Source organism: Euprymna scolopes, chromosome 18 (assembly GCF_053919585.1).
Source record: "Euprymna scolopes isolate OS-2025 chromosome 18, ASM5391958v1, whole genome shotgun sequence".
Lineage (NCBI taxonomy): Eukaryota > Metazoa > Mollusca > Cephalopoda > Sepiida > Sepiolidae > Euprymna > Euprymna scolopes.
In genome coordinates, this window is record NC_136499.1 from 23,803,263 (window position 1) to 23,822,312 (window position 19,050).

The following is a 19,050-nucleotide window of genomic DNA, read 5'->3' on the forward strand; positions in this document are numbered from 1 at the left end:
AAATTAGATGTAACCATATTTATAGTTTCAGGGCAAGTCCATTATTCCTTAAATAGGTATATCAGCTAACTCCATAACTAAAGCACCACAATTGTTAAAAATAAATAAATAAAAATTAGTGACTTGTATTTAAAAATAAACATAATAAAAAACAAAGCAAGATTCATCACACTTCATAAAAAAGTGCTCGTGACTCATAGAAAACTGGAAATTATCAGAGAATGAAGCTTATCAGGTTAGTAAATTTAGTTTTAGTTTCAGAATACAAATGTTCCAGATTCGAACATGCCTGTACATTCATTACACTACACCATCATGATTGTCTTACATGTTGTTTCATGCCAAAGTGTTTTGTTGATCCATCTATCCAGCGTTGCAACAAAGAATTTACATCTCAAGCAAAACAACACCAGTACAATTTATAAATAATAATAACATTTATTACAAGCTGCATTCCAATAGTAATGCCTCCTATTTTTTATTCCACCCGAATGGATCAGAGGGAATTGCAAATTGGAGTGTTATGATGACTTAACTTATGCATTCATGGCCTGAAAGTTTCATCTCTCTGTTGCCGATATTGATGGTGCGAGACTCTTAGAAAGCAGCCCCTGTCATGGACATGCATCAGAAGCAGAAATGCGTCATTGAATTCCTGGCAAAAGTGCATTGCAAATGGTGGTGACTGTGTAGTGTTATATAATCATGCAATTGGATTACATAATATTTTATTTCAGAGTTTACATATTTAGAAATTCATGTTGCAAGACATCTCTAAATGTTTCAGTTGGTCCAGTATGAAGGAAAGACCTATTGTCTGACTAGATTGAGGTTTGGGTTAGATGTCGCCCCCCTCCCTCCCCCCCCCCCCAAAAAAAAAACCATGGCAAAAATTTTGAAAACTAAACTCAATAAAGAGAACCTCATCAAGAACACAGATTCGGATATAGATAATATTCTTGTTAATAAAACACTAATGCCAATAGTGGAACTTTTATGTCATCTTCTGGTGCTATCAGATCAGGCTGTCTTAAGATATTGGCTTCCTGAGACGAAATGCACCTAACATTGATGCTTTTTGTTTTTCTACTTCCTTTTGCAAAACTTAATTATGTTCTGCAAAACCAAAAACAAAAACCCACCTTTTCTCCCTTTTTTCTTTCTTCCCATTTCCCCTTTCTCTTTCTATCTCCCCCACTTCCTGACTGGCTTCCTAACTTAAAATGTACTAAACATTAATACTGTAACCCTTTTCCCTCTCTTATTGCAAAACTCATTCATATTCTGCAGGGCAGGGAACAAAAACGATAAGATTCACTATAAAACAACCAAACCAAACACTACAAACTAGCGATTGAAGATACAAAGAGCTTGAAGAATAAAAATCTTCTACAAAATAATTGGATGCAACATGAATATTATTTCCAAAAGAACTGGATTTGGCATTTAATAACCCAAAAAGGTTTATATACTTTAAAATAACCTGAGATCAAACCAAACTCTACAAATAAATATTTGAAGATATAAAGACAATGAAACATAAAAACTGTTTTGAAAATAACTGGATTCGGCATTAAATAACCGAAAAAGGGTTGATATGCCGTAAAACAACCAAACCAAATGTATGTCATCTTGACAAGTTTGGCCTAACAACAAAACCACCAGAATGATTAAAAGGAGGAACAGCATTGGGTCCCAGGCTCAATATAGATAATACAGGAAGATTGATATTTACAAGAGTATAAAGACCTGCCATGGTTACGTGATGAAATGAGCAGGTGTGAACTGTTTCTGCCTGTGGAAAACTAGTTGGTCACTAACCAATATCTAGATGGCTTAAAACTACCTGCAGCTATTTAAAAAAAGAAGAGCAGAAGAAATTGATTGGGAAGATGTGGATAGTGAGATGGCCAGCATGTTAAAAGAAGTTGTGGAAGAGGTTTTACAAAGGGACTTGGTTCGAGGGAAATGACATTTTCCAAATTGGAAAAAGCCATTGTATGGTGTGATGTAAGCAGCATGACCACTGGCGTGTGTAATGGTGTGATAGTTGATGATGCAGCATGGTTAAGAAGGAAATGTGATTATAACGTCGCTGAGCTGGATGCCATGCTAGAGTGTGTGGACCTTGCATTGAAATGGAGTCTGAAAGAAATTGAGATCCAGATGGATATAGTTACTATTCGTAGCTGGATTCATTTTATGATAACTGGTAAGAAATGGATCAGCAGAATTAATTATCTTGCGACATTTAGGGATTCTAAGAGAAATGATTGAGTTTAATTTAAAGTTGTGTAATGTTTGTGCCCTCTAGCAAAAATAAGGTCGAATAAGATGAAAAAAAGTTGGCTTAAATCAGAGAGAATGATTATGGCAGTGTATTGTGTCGAACCAGATAAAGTGAAAGAATTGCACGAGCTACACCATGTAGGAGTAGAAAGAATGATTTATCTAGTGCAGAAAGTCTACTCGGAGGTGACAAGGGATAGTGTGCAAAAGATCGATCTGCCACCAACCATTCATGAACCACTGATTGGATGCGGTTGACCATTGACATCACACACTATAAAAGAGGAATATACCTATCAATGGTAGATTGTGGCTCAGGGTGATTTGCTATTTGGAGAGAGATTCAAGCGGAAATAGTGGACATCATCGCAAAAGAATTGGAAAAAACATTTTTTGAGCAGTTTAAGAAGTGCTGATGGACAATGAGGTGCTGTTCCATTTGGAAAAATTTTGAAGGATATTTCATAAGTGGAATATCAGGTAGTATTATAGAGTAGCAGAAATGGTACCATAGAATGGAACCACAGAACTTCAAAAGCCATTACGATAGAGGAGGAATATCACTTGTAGAAGCAGTGTTTTGGTTCAATATGACACCTAAATCTGGGTAGCTTGAGGAAAAAGTAATGCATAGGGCAATCTTTTGAGTGTTTGCAGAAATGTTTGACAAACCTGAATCTATACGAGATAGAGAGGAGGTGTGAGTTAAACTGCCTGGAGCCTCGTGCACAACAAAATGGACAAAAGGTACAATTACTGGGACACAGTCACATAATAATATCGAGGTAAACGGTGTACCAAGACATTTTCTTGACATTAAGTTGATTGAGGGAGATCCAGAGAATGATGGGGATGAAGAGCAACAAAAGCTCAACAAGAAACACTGCGAAGATTCCAGAGAGAGCAACATCCACTGAGATGGTTAGATTGCTTACTAATGTGAGTGATCTAAGAGATCGTGGGGGGAGGTGTAAAAGAGTGAAAAAGAAAGCCAGAGATATTGTTGAAAGTACGATAACTCTTATTATGGACCCTTTTATTATTACCTCCCTTTTACGTTGTAATCCCATAATCCTTTTTCCTCTTCCTGTCCCAAATAAAAATTATACTTCTTTTTATACCCGTCACAAGCATGTTCGTGTCCTCCTTCAAATATTTGTTCTAGTTCCTTTTCTCTTTTCACTGAAATGCAACTCGCAACAGGTTATGTGCCCAGGAGAGATAATGGAAGCCAATGGAACAGACTTTTATTTGACGGAGGTGAAACCAAATACGAAATTTGGGAGACAAAATTTTTATGTAATTTACGCATGCTCGGCCTAAAAGACACCATTTTAGGTATACACCCTAATAGAGACGGAAGCGACACTGAGAGAAATGAAGATGCTTATGCCGAACTTGTACAGTTTCTGGACGACAAAATTTATCCTTAATAATGAGAGAAGCTACAGATAATGGGAGAAAAACTCTCAAAATATTACGCGAACACTATGCAAGCAAAAGAAAACCAAGGGTAAATCTCCTTGTACACCCAACTCACGTCTCTCGAAAAGAAAGTAGACGAAAGCGTCACAGAATACGTGATAAGAACTGAGACGATTTTAACAGCTCTGAGAAATGCCGGGCAAACGGTTGACGATGCCCTAATTATCGCCATGATATTAAAAGGACTACCAAGCTGCTACGACCCTTTTTCGATTTATGTGACACACAGCAACAAAGAAATAACATTCCTGGAATTTAAAACAGAATTCCATGGCTTCAATGAAACATTGAAACATAAAATCCAGTCGGCCAGTGATGAAATCGACGTCGTCTTTTTCAGAGAATATGATGGAGAGCCGTCACCACCATGACGAACGTGAAATATCATGCTTCACATGCGGCTGAAAAAGACATTTATCGAAAGAATGTCCCAACAACAAACACAAACAGCGAAAACATTGGTGTAGTTACTGTAAAAGTAACACCCATAAAAGGGAGTTCTGTTGTTATAAGTGAAAAGATACAATAAAAAAGGCAGCTGACACTGAAGAAAACTCCCTCCATTCAAAACGGAGGACTAATACTATACCCGGAACTTAATACTGCATATGAACCTACTCGTCGATGTAGGGGCCACTTTGCACATTATAACAGACACAAAGAAATTTAAGAATTTCGACCCAAGATTCCGTTCTGAGAACCACTACATGGAGTTGGCAGACAGAACTAAAACCAGTGGCTTAGCCTTTAAAAGAAGAGACGATGAAGTTTAACGGAAACTCCATTATGACTACACTAAAAGGGGCACTACTTATACCTTCATATCCACAGGATATATTTTCTGTGAAAACTACGACCCAAAACGGAACAACAGTTATTTTCAAAGAAGATGGGAATATACTAAAACATAAAAATGGAACGAAATTCAAAATACACGTACGCAACAGACTATATTACCTAAAAACTATGGAGGAAGGAAATGCAAAAGACAGTTGTCATCAATGCCATGATATCCACATGTGGCATAAAATACTCGGCCATTGCAATTACAACGACATAACAAAACTACCCGATGTGGTCGAAGGGATGAAAATAAAAAATAAGACTGCAAACAACAAAAACTGCAACATCTGCATCCAAGGAAAATTTTCCCAGAAAATAAATCTCCCGACAAAAGAGCGACAAATATTCTGCATTTAGTACATTCAGACCTAGCCGGCCCCATAGAACCAGCAGATTTAAACGGGAACAAATACGCCATCTCATTCACTGACTTCTTTTCTGGCACTGTATTTGTATATTTTATTAAAAACAAAAGTGACGCCACACTTGCCACCGAAAAATTCCTCGCAGATATTTCCCCATAGGGCAAAATAAAAATACTGAGGTCGGATAATGGTTCGGAGTTCAAGTCAAACGACCTCGGAAAACTACTCTGCCGTAACAACATAAACCACGAGACCTCAGCGCCATACTCGCCTCATCAAAATAGAACAACTGAAAGAAACTGGCAAACTCTATTCAAAATGGCAAGATGCCTTATCATAGAAAGCAGCTTACCGAAAACACTGTGGAGCTATGCAGTTATGACATCTGCAATTATACGGAACAGATGCTTCAATAACCGTCTAAAACAGACGCCCTACTACAAGATGACGGGGAGAAAACCGGACTTATCAAGGATGCACATTTTCGGTTCACCTTGCTATGCCTACTCCAACATAAAAAGAAAGCTAGACCCAAGGTGCCAGAAGGGAATCTTCATCAGATACGACAGAAACAGCCCGGCATATCTTATCTACCACCCAGAAAACGGGAAAGTGTGAACACAGACTGGTAAAATTCACTAACAACACCAATGAACAACACACTCAAACACAAACCCACTCATCAAGCGATGATGATGCAAATTTTCCGCCAAGAAACTTAATAAAAAATTTAAAGTCAAGGGAAAACCCTGAATGGTCCAGTACCGACAAACAAACCAAGTCTATAGTAGAAAGTAGGTGTATGCGAAGATACCCGTCACATGCGTGTTTGTGTCCTCCTTCAAATATTTGTTTCAGTTTCTTTTCTATTTTTACTGAAATGCAACTCGCAACAGATATGAAAAGCAAACAGTGAGGCAAAAAAGAAACATGGTAATGGATAGACAAATGGTTTTATTGTGGCAGGTTCCATCTTAAGAATAATGTAACATTATGTTCTTGAAAGATTGAGAACCACAAATGGGTACTTCCTTATTATTAGAGTGAAATTGTCATGTCACGGTAATGAACATATCAAAAAATTACAGAAAAACATATATAGTTTTCAAAGAAAATTAGTGAAAATTGAGTTTTACTAAAAAAAAAATAAACAAACTGGAGAGTTTGAGTCGTAGCAAGGGAAGTAATTATTTTCTAAAAACTGAAAATCTTAAGCCAATTTAGAAAAAACTCAATTCTCGTTAATTGTCTTTGAAAACTATTTTCATGAATGCAATTCTATCTTATTGTTTTTCTTAATTTTTTTTAAATTCACTATTTCGATTTTCAAATTTCGATTTAATAACAAAAATTTTAAAACCTGACTTCTTTTACAGAAGTTTACAAAAGTAAAAATGGAGAATTCGATGCACAACGAAAATCAAATCTACTTAAAACAAATTATCTGTTGGCAATCCAAACAATTGGACTTTATATGACTAATACGTAATCTTAAATAAAATGTATAAAAATGTGATTTCACCGGCCAAAGGGAGATCAGTCTTGTTTCACAGTTTACATTATTATCTCCCTTGATACACATGAACTACAAACGTTGGGATTTTTGTGTCGAATGATTTTTCCAACATTTTGATGAACTTCTCAACGATTTTCAGTTATCAGCCAGGGATTTTCTCTCTCAGCACCAAAGCTAAAAGAGTATAGGCTATTGTTGGCTTTCTCCTGTTGATTACGGTATATTACTGTTTCTGTGCAGTTATAGAAGATCCATCCTCCCAGGCTTTACCCTTTGAGGGTATATAGTACTCTCCCATTGCAAGGACTGTGATACTGATCAGAAAACGAGATTCAGAAGTCAGCGCCCCAAAGGAGGGGTACTCTGAGCTGCAAAAAAGTACCTGGGCAGCCCCGTTGGCATTCCCCGGCAAGTGCACCTCATGCTAACCCATTCTCAAGAAAGAAGGCAAGGTTTGGGAGAGTAGACCTCCTAGAACTGCACAGAATTAAACTCCCACTGCAAACTCAACAGGGATCAGATCATTACAGGGATCGTCTAATCTCTGATGATTTGGGGGGCCCAGGATAAAAATCCCTCGTCGAGCCTATTTCCTTTGAAAAGGGATTAATTTATTGCAATCACCTAAGGCACCTCTTAACTGGGCTGTTCAGGCATATTTTTGAGGTTGTGTTATATTATCCCGCTGTGGAAGGGGGATATGTAATTTCCCAGCATTTGAGCTAGGATCAAATTATAGAATAGGATGATAAAGTCTCATTGTAACATAAAAAAACAATTTTATTGATTATCTTCATTAAGAGCGAAAAAACAAAAGAGAGGGTTATTAATAACATGAATACATGTGTAAGGATAAAGGCAAAAAGTTAGGCAGTTTTTGGGAAGAGAAAACGGTTCATGTATGTGTATTGAAGTTAGGATTCAGTGGTTCTCATGATGGATTCTCCCTGATGAAGGTTTGGGGAGACAAAGTCTCATTGGAACATTTATAAAAACTTTATTGAATCATCTTTGTTAAGTAAAAGAGGAATGAAAAAATGTTAGTAATAGAAGTCCGTGAGTATGGAGTAGCCATGATAGATTCTCCTTGACAAAAGCTCGGGAGAAGTTTGGGGATTGGTCCAAGTCTTGTGAAGTGTATTGTCAGTACTGAGAGCAAGCTGTTCAAGGAAACAAGCTATTAGAATAGAAAGCTTTTTGGTAGCGGGGGACCTCAGCAGTGAAGGGGTGGGATTTTGCTGAATATCAGGTTGGGTGGGTGGGTTTTTTTATTTAAAAAGGAATATGATATTAGTGAGAGTAAAAACGGCCATATTGTGACGGCAACCTCCTGTCTTATAAGAATGGCATTCTGCGTCTAGTCTAGTGCACTACAGCGTCTGCTCAGGCTATAAAGTCAAAGCTGGAGTTGCCTCTCCAGCTGCAGGCTTGGGCGAGTGATAAGGAGACATAGGTTTGCCCCATACCAGTGACCCCCCACCCTCTCTGCAGACAAAGTCCAATGAAAAGGCAAACCAATATGGTCGAAACCATAACACTGTGTTCACTAGGAAATTTGAATACAAAGCTTAGTAAGAAAATACAGTTGTAGTAGAATGAGTCCATGATTATGGAGAGAGACCGAAGGTTAAAAAGTTTTGCTTGAGTAGAAAAATTCAAGTGTGTGTACTTCTTTTTCTTTCAAATAAGTTGCTTCAAACTAAATTCTTTTCTTTTAATACAAAATCTTCAAAAGTTAAATGTTCTTCGATTTTCTTAATGAAAAAAAACACCTTTTTTTTTTTTAATCTTTTCCATAAAAAGGGAATTGTTTTCCTTCAGTTTTGATTTTTCTTTAGATTTTCTTGTCTTTTTCAATAAAGTTTTTCTTTTTCATGAAAAAGGAATTCTTCTCTTTCCTTCAAAAGGAAAGTTTCAAATGAACTACTGGGGACTTTCTTTTTTACCAGGCCAGGCGAAACTTTTAACGTCTGTATCAACCTTTTCAAGGATCGGAGCTATTAAAAAGAATCCTGAAAGTTATAATCAAATAAAAAATCTCCATTGACAGCATGCAATACAGCTTTATGCCTGGGCGAAGAACTACAAATGCCATTTTTATCCTGTGTCAGTTTCAAGAAAAGTATGTTGGCAAACACAAAGACCTGTTCTTTGCTTTTGCTGATCTTGAAAAAGCATTTGATTGTATTCTAAGGAAGGTGCTATCGTGGCGATACGTGAACTTGGGATTGATGAATGAATAGTGTATGTTGTTTAGGCAATGTACTACATGCCAAGGTCATGTATTAGAGCGAATAGCAAATTCAGTGCCAATTTTTATGTTGATGCCCATCTAATTTTTTTTGTTGTTGTTAATTTAAACCTTTGTATATTAGTGCAGTCATGGAAGCAAGAAAGGAATTCCAAAGTCTAACAGTCCGAGGGAAGAAACTTTCCCTACCTTTTATTAAAACTTTATTTTCACTAAAATTCTCTATCAACTCAAGCTAAAAGTGTCATCCCGAGTATCTATTGCTCACCAATTCTTAGACTTTTTAATGAAGTAAAATAGTGCTGCTGAAAGAATGGGAGGCCGTGGATGACTAGAAAATACTAGAATATTGAAAGTGATTAATTAGCTTGCTGATGATTTGTGGATTAAAACATGTGGAAAACTTAGTAATGGCATACTGAACTGCAACTATGTTTATTATTGTAATCGACAAAATTTCAGCTAGATCAGCCCAGTAGTTTCCAAGAAAAAATTTAATGGACAGACAGAATGAAAGAAGTATAATATAAATAAATCTCATCTATCTGTTTAAATGTATATATGTATGTTTGTATGTCTGCCTAAAACTTTCAACACAAGATCAGTATCGTTTGGAAGCTCGACCCTTTGGACGACAAATATCGAAAAAATTGACCACAAACATTAATTCCTTCACCGACCCCTTTCTGTAGAAAAGTGGCCAGTTAACTGGCCACTTTTCTACAGAAAGGGGTCGCTTTTTTCGCTGATATTTTCGAAAGTTATCACCTCTTTTCAATTGTCTAGCCTTAATTTAAACCTATGTCACTTCCGATTTGGTGATGGGCTCAACAGCAAGCACATCACGTTTTTTTTTCACATTCTTTTCCCCCTTTGCGATACGAGTTCGAGCCTGCCTGGCTACTACCACTTTTTAAAAAAATTTCTTTTTGCTCAACATACACCTCCAAACACCCGGGCACCCAGGCTAGTATAATATAAATAATGAAAAAGAAAAACGTATTTAATGTTTTGTGTTTATTTAGTTCAAAAGAAAAATTATCTTTGATTTGATTTTATATGACAACAATGTCTAATATTTTACCACTTATTTCCTTCCAGGCTTCCATACTTCACTGACCAAATTTTTTTTTTTTTTTTTTTTTCATACATGTCAATTCTCTATAACTTTCTTTCATTGTCCAGATGCTAAAACTAAAAGTCAGCAGCTTAACCTCTCGGAAAGTTTAATGCAGCTAAAACGTCTTTTCAGTTACTTGAGCTGCTGTTACAATATTTCGAAAAATATGTTCTATTTATTTCCTTGTTGATTATGCTTATTCCTGAAACTTTTGAACTAAGTTTGGATTATTGTTGTCATCTTCAGTGCTATCTTCACGTTTTGAATAATGGAACTTCCGACATTTTTCAGGTGTCACTTGTTGAACTTGGGAATCTTTCTGTTGAATTCGAGAATCTGCATAGAATTGTGAACAGAATGCTTTATTTCATCCATGCAAGAACCCGTAGTGTAACCGATAAAGTACTTAGTAAAATTTAGTTGTAAGTGAAACTATTCTGGAGGTTGAAGATTCAATCCTCAGTGCAGGCGATATTAAGAATACAATTGCAAATTAAGATTTCTACATGGCTGACAGAACAAGAGCACATTATCCCTGTGAATTAAATAAAGGGTTCTATTTAAAATTCTGTGCAGATTCCAAAGTATGACAGGAATATTCTTGAATCCGACAGGATACACCTAAAGAAGGTTGGAGGTTACATCGGCCGAAACGTTGTGCAAATAACACTCAAGATGAGTAAGTAAATGGTACAAATGATCAATCCTAATTTCAAGACTTAAAAAAAAAAAAGAAGAAAAAAAAGAAAGTAAAACTGAAAAACATCTTTTAGTTTTTATTCTTTAATGCATACATTATTTGTAGCTTGCCATTGTTAAATTAAACAGATACTGTTAAAAACAATGGACATACTATGTAGATTATGGCAAACTTTTTTCAACAAGCAAAAAATCTTTTGAAGATTAGGATGCATGAATAACGAAATTTTCCAAAAATCATGTTTATTCTTTTGTTTTCAATTAATATAGGTGATGTTGATGTATAGAAATAATTGCGATAAAGTAGATATGAAGCGAACTTGATGACTCTGCGTGTTCATATCTTGTCGATTCCTTAGCAACATTTTCATGTTAGTTGGAATTCTTCATGTAGATCTTTGGAGAGAACCAATGCAAATAAAACAAGTTAAATTACTATCACTTTCTGATTCATAGCCATTGGATGTCGATATCTCGTTTGAATGTGTATGTTAGGTTATTGGATAAGTTTTGCATACTTTTTTCATTAAGATGTTAAATTTGTTTCAAGTGGTGCATTTTATGGCGTAAATGTGACAATTCGAAGTGCGTGTTGTCATTTTACTTCCAATCAATGTTTATAAATAGCTTCAAAAATTCTCATTCTTTAAGATTTTTAACTTTTTCAATACACTGAGTATATTTAAAAAACAATACACCAATTAAATGGCTGGATGAATCCTTTTGTAATCGACAGCAACCTTAAAAATGTGATGGCCGGACAGATTCTGTCAATGTTTATACTGACTTTAAATTTATGTAAGCAACAGCAGTCAGGTGACGATGGCTCAGCGGTTAACGACACAGATTGACAATCTAGGTATGTCAAGTTGGAGTCCAGTTTGTTCTACCAAAACACTTTCACTTAGTACTGTCCATACGTACACAAGTCCATACGTACACAAGTCTTTCTAGAAAGAATTCTAACTAGAAAGATATGAAGGGAAATGAATGACAACAATAATCATCTGATTCATACAAAATGAATAAATGACGCTCAAGAAAAGAAAATAACAAAAATTGTCAAATGCCAGCCATGATAGTAACAACAGATTATTGTTGTGCTGGCTAAATTGCAATATTCATCATCCCAAGTATGTTTCAACAACTCTGTTGCAGCCAAATGATCTCTTTAAATTGCTGGTCAAATGACATGAAACAATGGCTCCAAAACCACTCCAAAATTGGCGAAGATGCCCAGGAGGCCAGCTGAAGACGTGATTACACACCATCAAAGCCAACATCGAATCTATCTCCAACCCACAGGTCTACAGTGTTCGTCATTTGTCCCAGGACTGGCTGCCCATAACTATCTTAGCCACTGCGAACCATCATGTGTGAAATGCGTTCATTCAGGATGCTGTATGTTCTATGGGAGGAGCAGGCTCAACTCGCCCTGGGTGTATATGACAACAAAGTAAAGTTGTAGACAGTTTCACTTTTCATGTGAGCAGCTCTTCCTTTCTTGGAATTTATAGTAAAGATTTTTTTTGCAAATAATTTGACTTTGTCAAGTGCTGAAAATATAACCTCAGATTCATTAATGATGGCTGGAATAGAAGTCTTGCATCTGTTTAATATATTGTTTGCTATTTTCTAAAAAATCTGCTCAGGAACTCTAAATTTAACAGATTTTGCATAGGATCCTTAATTTTTATGCCATAATTGTGGGCAGTTTTGAAAGTGTCTTTGTTTTTTGTTTGGTTTAATTTTTAACAAATTTCTTTCTTACAAAAATGTTTTTTTCACATTAGTTTCATTCCAGTGAAAGTTTTGTTATAAAAACATTTGAGAGGGGGTAAGCAAACACATTTTCAATAATATTTTTTATTCATTAATATTTTTAAAAAGATTTTACATGCATTTATTGAGTTAAAATCTGTTTTTTATATGATGCATAGATATTTTGTTTGTTTCATTCCAATAAAAACTGTTAAAACATTAAGGCCTTTATGTTAATAGGAAAAAAAAAAGATCTTAGGTAATTCAAACCAGCCTAGTTTCAAGTATGAAAACTGAGAGATATAGTGATAGTTCCCTTCAATTAATTTTGTTAACAGCTGAATTTTCTCCTTAATTTTTCCTATTGTTTCATTAAGTTTTTTTAGGCTATTAAAATAATAACCTAACAGACGATTTGTTTTTATGTTGTTTTTCAAATTTGAAGCATGCAATATTGTATACCTCTATGCATATAAAGAGTCATATATAAAGAAAAAGGATTGCTTATCAATGTAGAGGACTTGATATATAATTTTGCTCTTCTGTGTTATTTTTGCAAAAGCTAATGGGATTTTGCTTAATATTTAGGCTGGTTTGATCTATTAATTATTGTTTCCATTATCATGAGTTTTCATTTACCACAAGACGACATGATACAGTCGTGTTTTTAGTGATATACTGTTAAAATAGCACACAAAGTGGCAAATTTTTAATTTTCAACAAATTTTGACCAATCATAATTCAGTGACTAATTGATTTAGTACAATTTGGTATCATTGTCTATGCTTTGTAAAGATCTATGTGCTCACACATTAAAACTGTTTAGATATAATGAAAATAAAATTTTGCTTCAGATACCTAATCCAAGTTTTCCTTAAGCCATTTAATTTTTGGTATGGGTTTTCTAATATTCACACATTCTTAGTGTATTTCAATAACAATTAAAAAAAATTGCTTATTACATGAAAACATGAATGTTGCCATAATATGGCAACACAAAATTTGATAGAAATCAAGTTCATGAAGCAACTTAAACATAAAATTAATAAGCATTTTGTGCTACCATCATTGCAATAATCTTTTCAATTAATAAGTAAAATTTGAAATTAAAACAAAACTATTTTTTTTACTATTAAAGTAGCTACATCCAAATAATTTGGACGATTTAAAAAAAAAAATCATTTTTTTCTTTTATAAACTGGTGATTGTACAGATGCTTAAAAATAAGCAACAAGAAGGAAATTTGTATTATTTTGTATTTTAAAATGGTTACTGTGAGATATATATATATATATATATACACACAGGATGTCTCAAAAGACTTAAAACTTTTATTTATAAATATATAGTGAAATGGAATAGCTTTGAATACAGAAGACAAATGTAATTGAAGAATCATGTTTGCATTGATGACCATTATTGTCTAGACAATGCTGCTTACATGCACCAAGAAATTTGTAAACATTACGAAACATGGCCATTACAGTACATTTTTTTTGGACACCCTGTATAATCAACCAATGTGACCCCCTCCCACAAGTGTACGATGATTTATGATGGTTTGTGTACTTTGATATTTCTTGCATACTTAAAACTGAGTTAACTGAAAAAGGGTCTAAATTTTTTAAAAGCCATGAACGCTTCTTCATAGGATGACCTGAAACAAAAATGAACATTCTTAAACCACATGCATGAAGAAGGCAACATTATTCAAAACGTAAATACCAATTGATGAGGAAAAAAGTCTGAAAAAAAAAAAAAAAAACAGATCAAAAACAAAAGTAAGACATTTCATGTGATTATCTTTATGAATGAGGTCTACTCATTGGATTATTTAATGCTTGAATTTTGGGGTTCATACCTATCCCCAGTAGTTTTACCATCTCATTGAAGGTAAATAGTTTCAACAGGATTTAAAGTCAATTTGACAATTACATTGTCTGCATCAGTAATGGTTAGGCTGCCCTCCTCCACATACACACGCAAGCAGAATAATAAAAATCATTAATATAATAAAATGTCCATAAAATATAAAGCAGAAAAAAAAATGAGTTTCACAGATTTCATTCTTCGTCTACGTTTTTCACTCATATATTTCAATAATTTTTTTTTTTTTATATACAAATACAACCATACGAAAAAAAAAACAGGTAAAATTACTGCATACACTAAAACTTCTACAAGCGTTCATTTTTGTTTTTCTTTACTCTTTCTTAATAGATTTTTGTTCGATAGATTTTGATCTCTTCTTGATTCTCTCCAAATATATTTCATATTATTATACATCATTAGTATATAAAGGAAAAACATCTTTGCTTTGTTTTTTATGTTAAAAATAAAAGTTGATAATTTTTATGTTACAATTATTATAGAGGAAGAGAGAGCGACTCAATAACAAACAAAAAAAAAAAAACAGATTTAAACATATCAGAGGTGCAGCAGCTGTAACATTTCAAACTTAAATATGTTTTCAGTTTTATGTACACTCAGAAATCATTTGTCTATGATTTTTACCCAGGAAAAAAAAAAATTAAAATAGGCGATATATCCGATCATGTCACAGACATGGAAAGATGTTAGAACAGAAATGTGTTCATGTCAGGCCAAAATATGATTTTAGAATAATTCTTTGGAAATGGGGAGTCAGGTGTTTTTTTTGTTTTTTTTCAAAATAGTTGTTCTTTCCTCCACAAAATTCCTTAATCTGCAGTCCCCGCCGTATGTATTGAATGTTTTATGTCCCCTGTGAGAGATCCTCGTCCTGTTTGAATAGATGCCACAACTTGTATCGATGCATTGGGTTTCAGAACGACTTTGTTAGTCTCCGCGTGTGCAGAACTTGGACTGTTGTTCTTATATGCTTTTGAGTGGCTCTTGTAAAATTCTGTCTCTTGATGATTGTTTGAACCCTGGTTCACATTTTCATTTGCCATAGCTAACGGCGGCAAAGAACTCTTTGGTGTGCTCAGGAATGGATTGCGACGAAATATAGTGCTTAGTTGCTCTTCATTTGACGGGCAGTAATCCTCCATTTTGTGTAAGAGACTTCGAGAATTGCCTATAAAAAATAGAAAACAATACAAGAATAAAAAAAGAAAACAATACAATAATAATAAATAAAAAAGGACAGTTAAATCGTCAATTTCAAAAAAGTAAGAATTAAGAATTGAACAGAGTTGAAATTTTAATCAATTTATTTAGGAATGTTGAATTAGAAAATTTACCAAATTGAACTCGTATTTATAAGCTATTATCTATTAGCAGGCACATTCAGCATTGGATCAAAAGCCAGGTGTATTTCTGCTTCCAGCCCCGAACCCCATATTACAATTATATTCTTACTTTCTAATTTCTATAATTTTCCAAGTTTTACATAAAATATAATAAAACATTGTCCTTGCTCTTTGTTGATGCCCTGCATGGACACAGGCCTAGAATATTATTGGAAAGACCACATTGATACACTACAAATATTGTAGAGATTGTCTCCTAATATTTATCAAATGAATAAACAATTCACCCATACATAGAGTATTGTTGCCACATCTGGGCTGGTGTATCTACCACTAATCTCTCACTCTTAGACAAAGTCCAAAAGAAGAATTAAAAATAAGTCCTGCACTATCGGCCAAACTCCTGCCTTTATTCCATCGCCGCAATGTTGCATCCATGTGTCTGTTTTACAAGTGTTTAAATGGAATGTGCTCTGATAAATTCATAGCACTTGTGTCCCCTGCAATGAACATGCTCCCAATTAATCCAATGGCAGCAAAATCCCACCCCTTCACTGTTGAGATTCCTAGATGCCAGAAAACCTTCTACTCCAATAGTTTCATTGCTCAGATTGCTAAATGTTGGAGTTCCCTCCTTGCTTCTCTGATTAAAGTTTAAATGTAATGTGAACAAACACCTTGCTGCTCAACTTCCCAAAAATATTAATGAATTAGAGATTTTTTTTTCTTACTGTAAGCATTGTGTAAATATGAATAAAAGTTTATTTTAAGCCAATACAACACAGAATTTATTTTTAAAATAAACATTTATTTATTTAAAATGAAACACCTGATGAAGACCTATACCATAAAAACTAAATTGATTCAAACATCTTTTTAATAAATGCTTATTTAAAAAATCTGTATTGTATTGACTTATTAACTTAAAAATTCTTACTCATATTTACACACTACTTACAGCTAAGAAAAAAAAACTCTACTTTATTTGATGCAATCCTCCTGATTAGAACATTTGAAAATATATATATCGATAAGAGTGAGAATGTGTGTGTAAGGGCACTTCTCAACCTATATACTCAATGGATTTTGGATCTACTACCGACTTGAAATTTGGTATATAGGATACTCAGACATGTGAAAAACATTTTAATTAATTTTCATCCAGAAAAACAGACTGCTAAGGGGTCAAAATTTAAAAATTAGTACATAAAGATCATCAAATTTTTAAGTTTGCTAAATGTTTCACAAATGTAGATGCATGCATAGTTAACATTACACATTCCTTACGTTAAGAATAAGTAAGTTTTAAAAACACTTCTTAAAGATCATGTCAAGCTTGCCTAATAGTTATTGTACTTGACTCACTGTCTTTAGGTTTTGGTTTCGATCTCAGCTTGAGTATTTTTTTTTTTTTACTTACAAGAAAAAAACAATACTCGCATACACGTCTCAGTTTCTTCTCATTTTTTTTTTTTAACTTCATTTTTTTAAAGGAATGTAACACTATGTTTAATACCAGGCAACACCAGATACATCTAGTAAATAAATAAGCGTTTAAGACTACACAGACTTTGCTTTTCAAGTGACACCATGCTAAAATGAAGAAACAAATTAATTCTTGATTTTAACTTTTAAAGTGAATTTTTATTTAATAAAAAATATCTGTATTGTATTGACTTAACTTAGAAATTCTAATTCAAAAGTACTATTCAAAAATTAATTTGCATTAAAAAAATGAAACATTTAAAACACTAAGAATCATTAAGGCACAACCCACACATTCACAATTTTTTCTTTTTTTATATTGTTTGTAAAGAAAGGCATTACTTCATTTACTAAAATAACATTGAAATATATTCAAGTAAAAATGTTGAAATATATTCAAGTAAAAATGTTGAAATCTTTTAAATCAAAATTGCCACTAGAAATGTTCCTCACATTGCAAATAAAGTTTTAATCGAACAACATATTTTTCAATTACAAAATAAATTTCTCTATTTTATGAAACCAATTCTGCATCTTGTGAAATTTTTAGATTACAAGGAATTATTTTTGAAACCAAAACTTTTCGTTTTTCTTTTTCATGAAAATGAAAATGATTTTGTCTGAATATGGCCTTCCTCTGTGTTATATACATTGATATTTTATTTATTTATTCATCTTTTCATTGTTGAGCAATAACGATCAATGTTGGTGATAGCCAATCTTTTCTGTATCAAATGTAGATGGTTAATAATGTCTAAACTTTGTGTAGAGATATGCTAGTGTTAATAATGTCTAAACTTTGTGTAGAGATATGCTAGTGATGTGTATATAGTTAACAGGTCCAATATTTCTACATTGAAAAACAGTGTAGAATTGAAAATATAAAAAATCATTAGATTGAATTTCATAGCATGTCAACTGTTATTGGGTTATTTTATGCCAAAGTTTTATTTGTTCTTTGTGTGTGAAGAGAGGAAATAGCTGTTATGCAATTATTTTTATGTTTATTGTAATTTCTGTTTTTCATTTGTATTTCATGATGCTTTCAACTGCTAATTGATTATTTGGTATGAGTTAGTGTTAAGAGGGATTAATTTTTCTTCCCTATAGTCATATGAAAGTCTCTAATAACAAAGAAAAAAAAGAAATAGAAAGTTTTAGAAAAATCCAGAAGGTTCGAAAACTTTTGAGAATGATCGAACAGGTTCCAGAATCTTCTATTATAGGTTGGAGCCCTCTATAAAACGAGATTTCCATGCTAACCTAACAGTTGTTTTGTGTTTTGCTTCAACTTTAGTGCAATTTGTGGTAATTCCAGTCAATATATATATATATATATATAGAAAGACCTCCTGGTACTAAAGGGTAATTACTTTTGAAATTTTTCTCTCACCAAAGTTTATTTTTTTTTAAATTAATATTTGAGATTTCTTTGCAGGAACATAGCATATTCATTCCTCATCATCTCCTCCTCTCCCACCCTTGTACAACCTTCCTGTCACCAGGTTACTGAATTAACCATCGGTTTAAGTACAAATTATTTTGTTTGGCTTTGTAAAGTAAATATTATATTTTAAATAATCTCATTGTTAGTATTTTCACACCTCCAGATATGTTTATATCTACTTGCGTGTGAAATATTTAATCTTAATAGCTTTGGACGAAGACAGGTATTTTTTTTTTTTTTTCTGAAAAATTGGAAAGAAGTTTTAGTTTATTGTTTTGAATAGTTCTCTCTCAGCTTCCAATGTTGTAGAATGTTCTTCTAATATGAAGGAGATATTTCTACATGCCATCAAGATATGTTTTAATGCATATAGAATAAATGTGGTTCTTGTTTTAGGATGAAAGAATCGGTCAATTTCGTAAGCATGTATTTCAAATAAGCATCATCTCTATTCATCTTAATGAAACCTATTTTATTTCTTTTAATATAAATTTCATTTGCTAGACTTTATTTGGTTCAATAATTAACATTTTTATCAGTAACTTACTGAATCTAA

At 33.5% G+C, this 19,050-nt stretch overlaps 2 protein-coding genes across 2 annotated transcripts in view; one reads left to right on the plus strand and one right to left on the minus strand.

Moving 5' to 3' along the window:
• The first annotated feature begins 215 nt into the window (after positions 1-215).
• Positions 216-19,050, plus strand: part of LOC145297525 (dol-P-Man:Man(5)GlcNAc(2)-PP-Dol alpha-1,3-mannosyltransferase-like) — a 209,071-nt gene continuing 190,236 nt past the window's right edge. The window contains exon 1 of the mRNA XM_080143445.1: positions 216-235. The gene's annotated coding sequence lies outside the window, so the exon portion shown is untranslated. The remainder of the gene's footprint in view (positions 236-19,050) is intronic.
• LOC145297524 (uncharacterized) overlaps positions 14,112-19,050 on the minus strand; it is a 60,589-nt gene continuing 55,650 nt past the window's right edge. Inside the window, exon 8 of the mRNA XM_080143440.1 lies at positions 14,112-15,387. Coding sequence (XP_079999566.1) covers positions 15,029-15,387 — 359 coding nt within the window. The 3' untranslated portion in view covers positions 14,112-15,028. The remainder of the gene's footprint in view (positions 15,388-19,050) is intronic.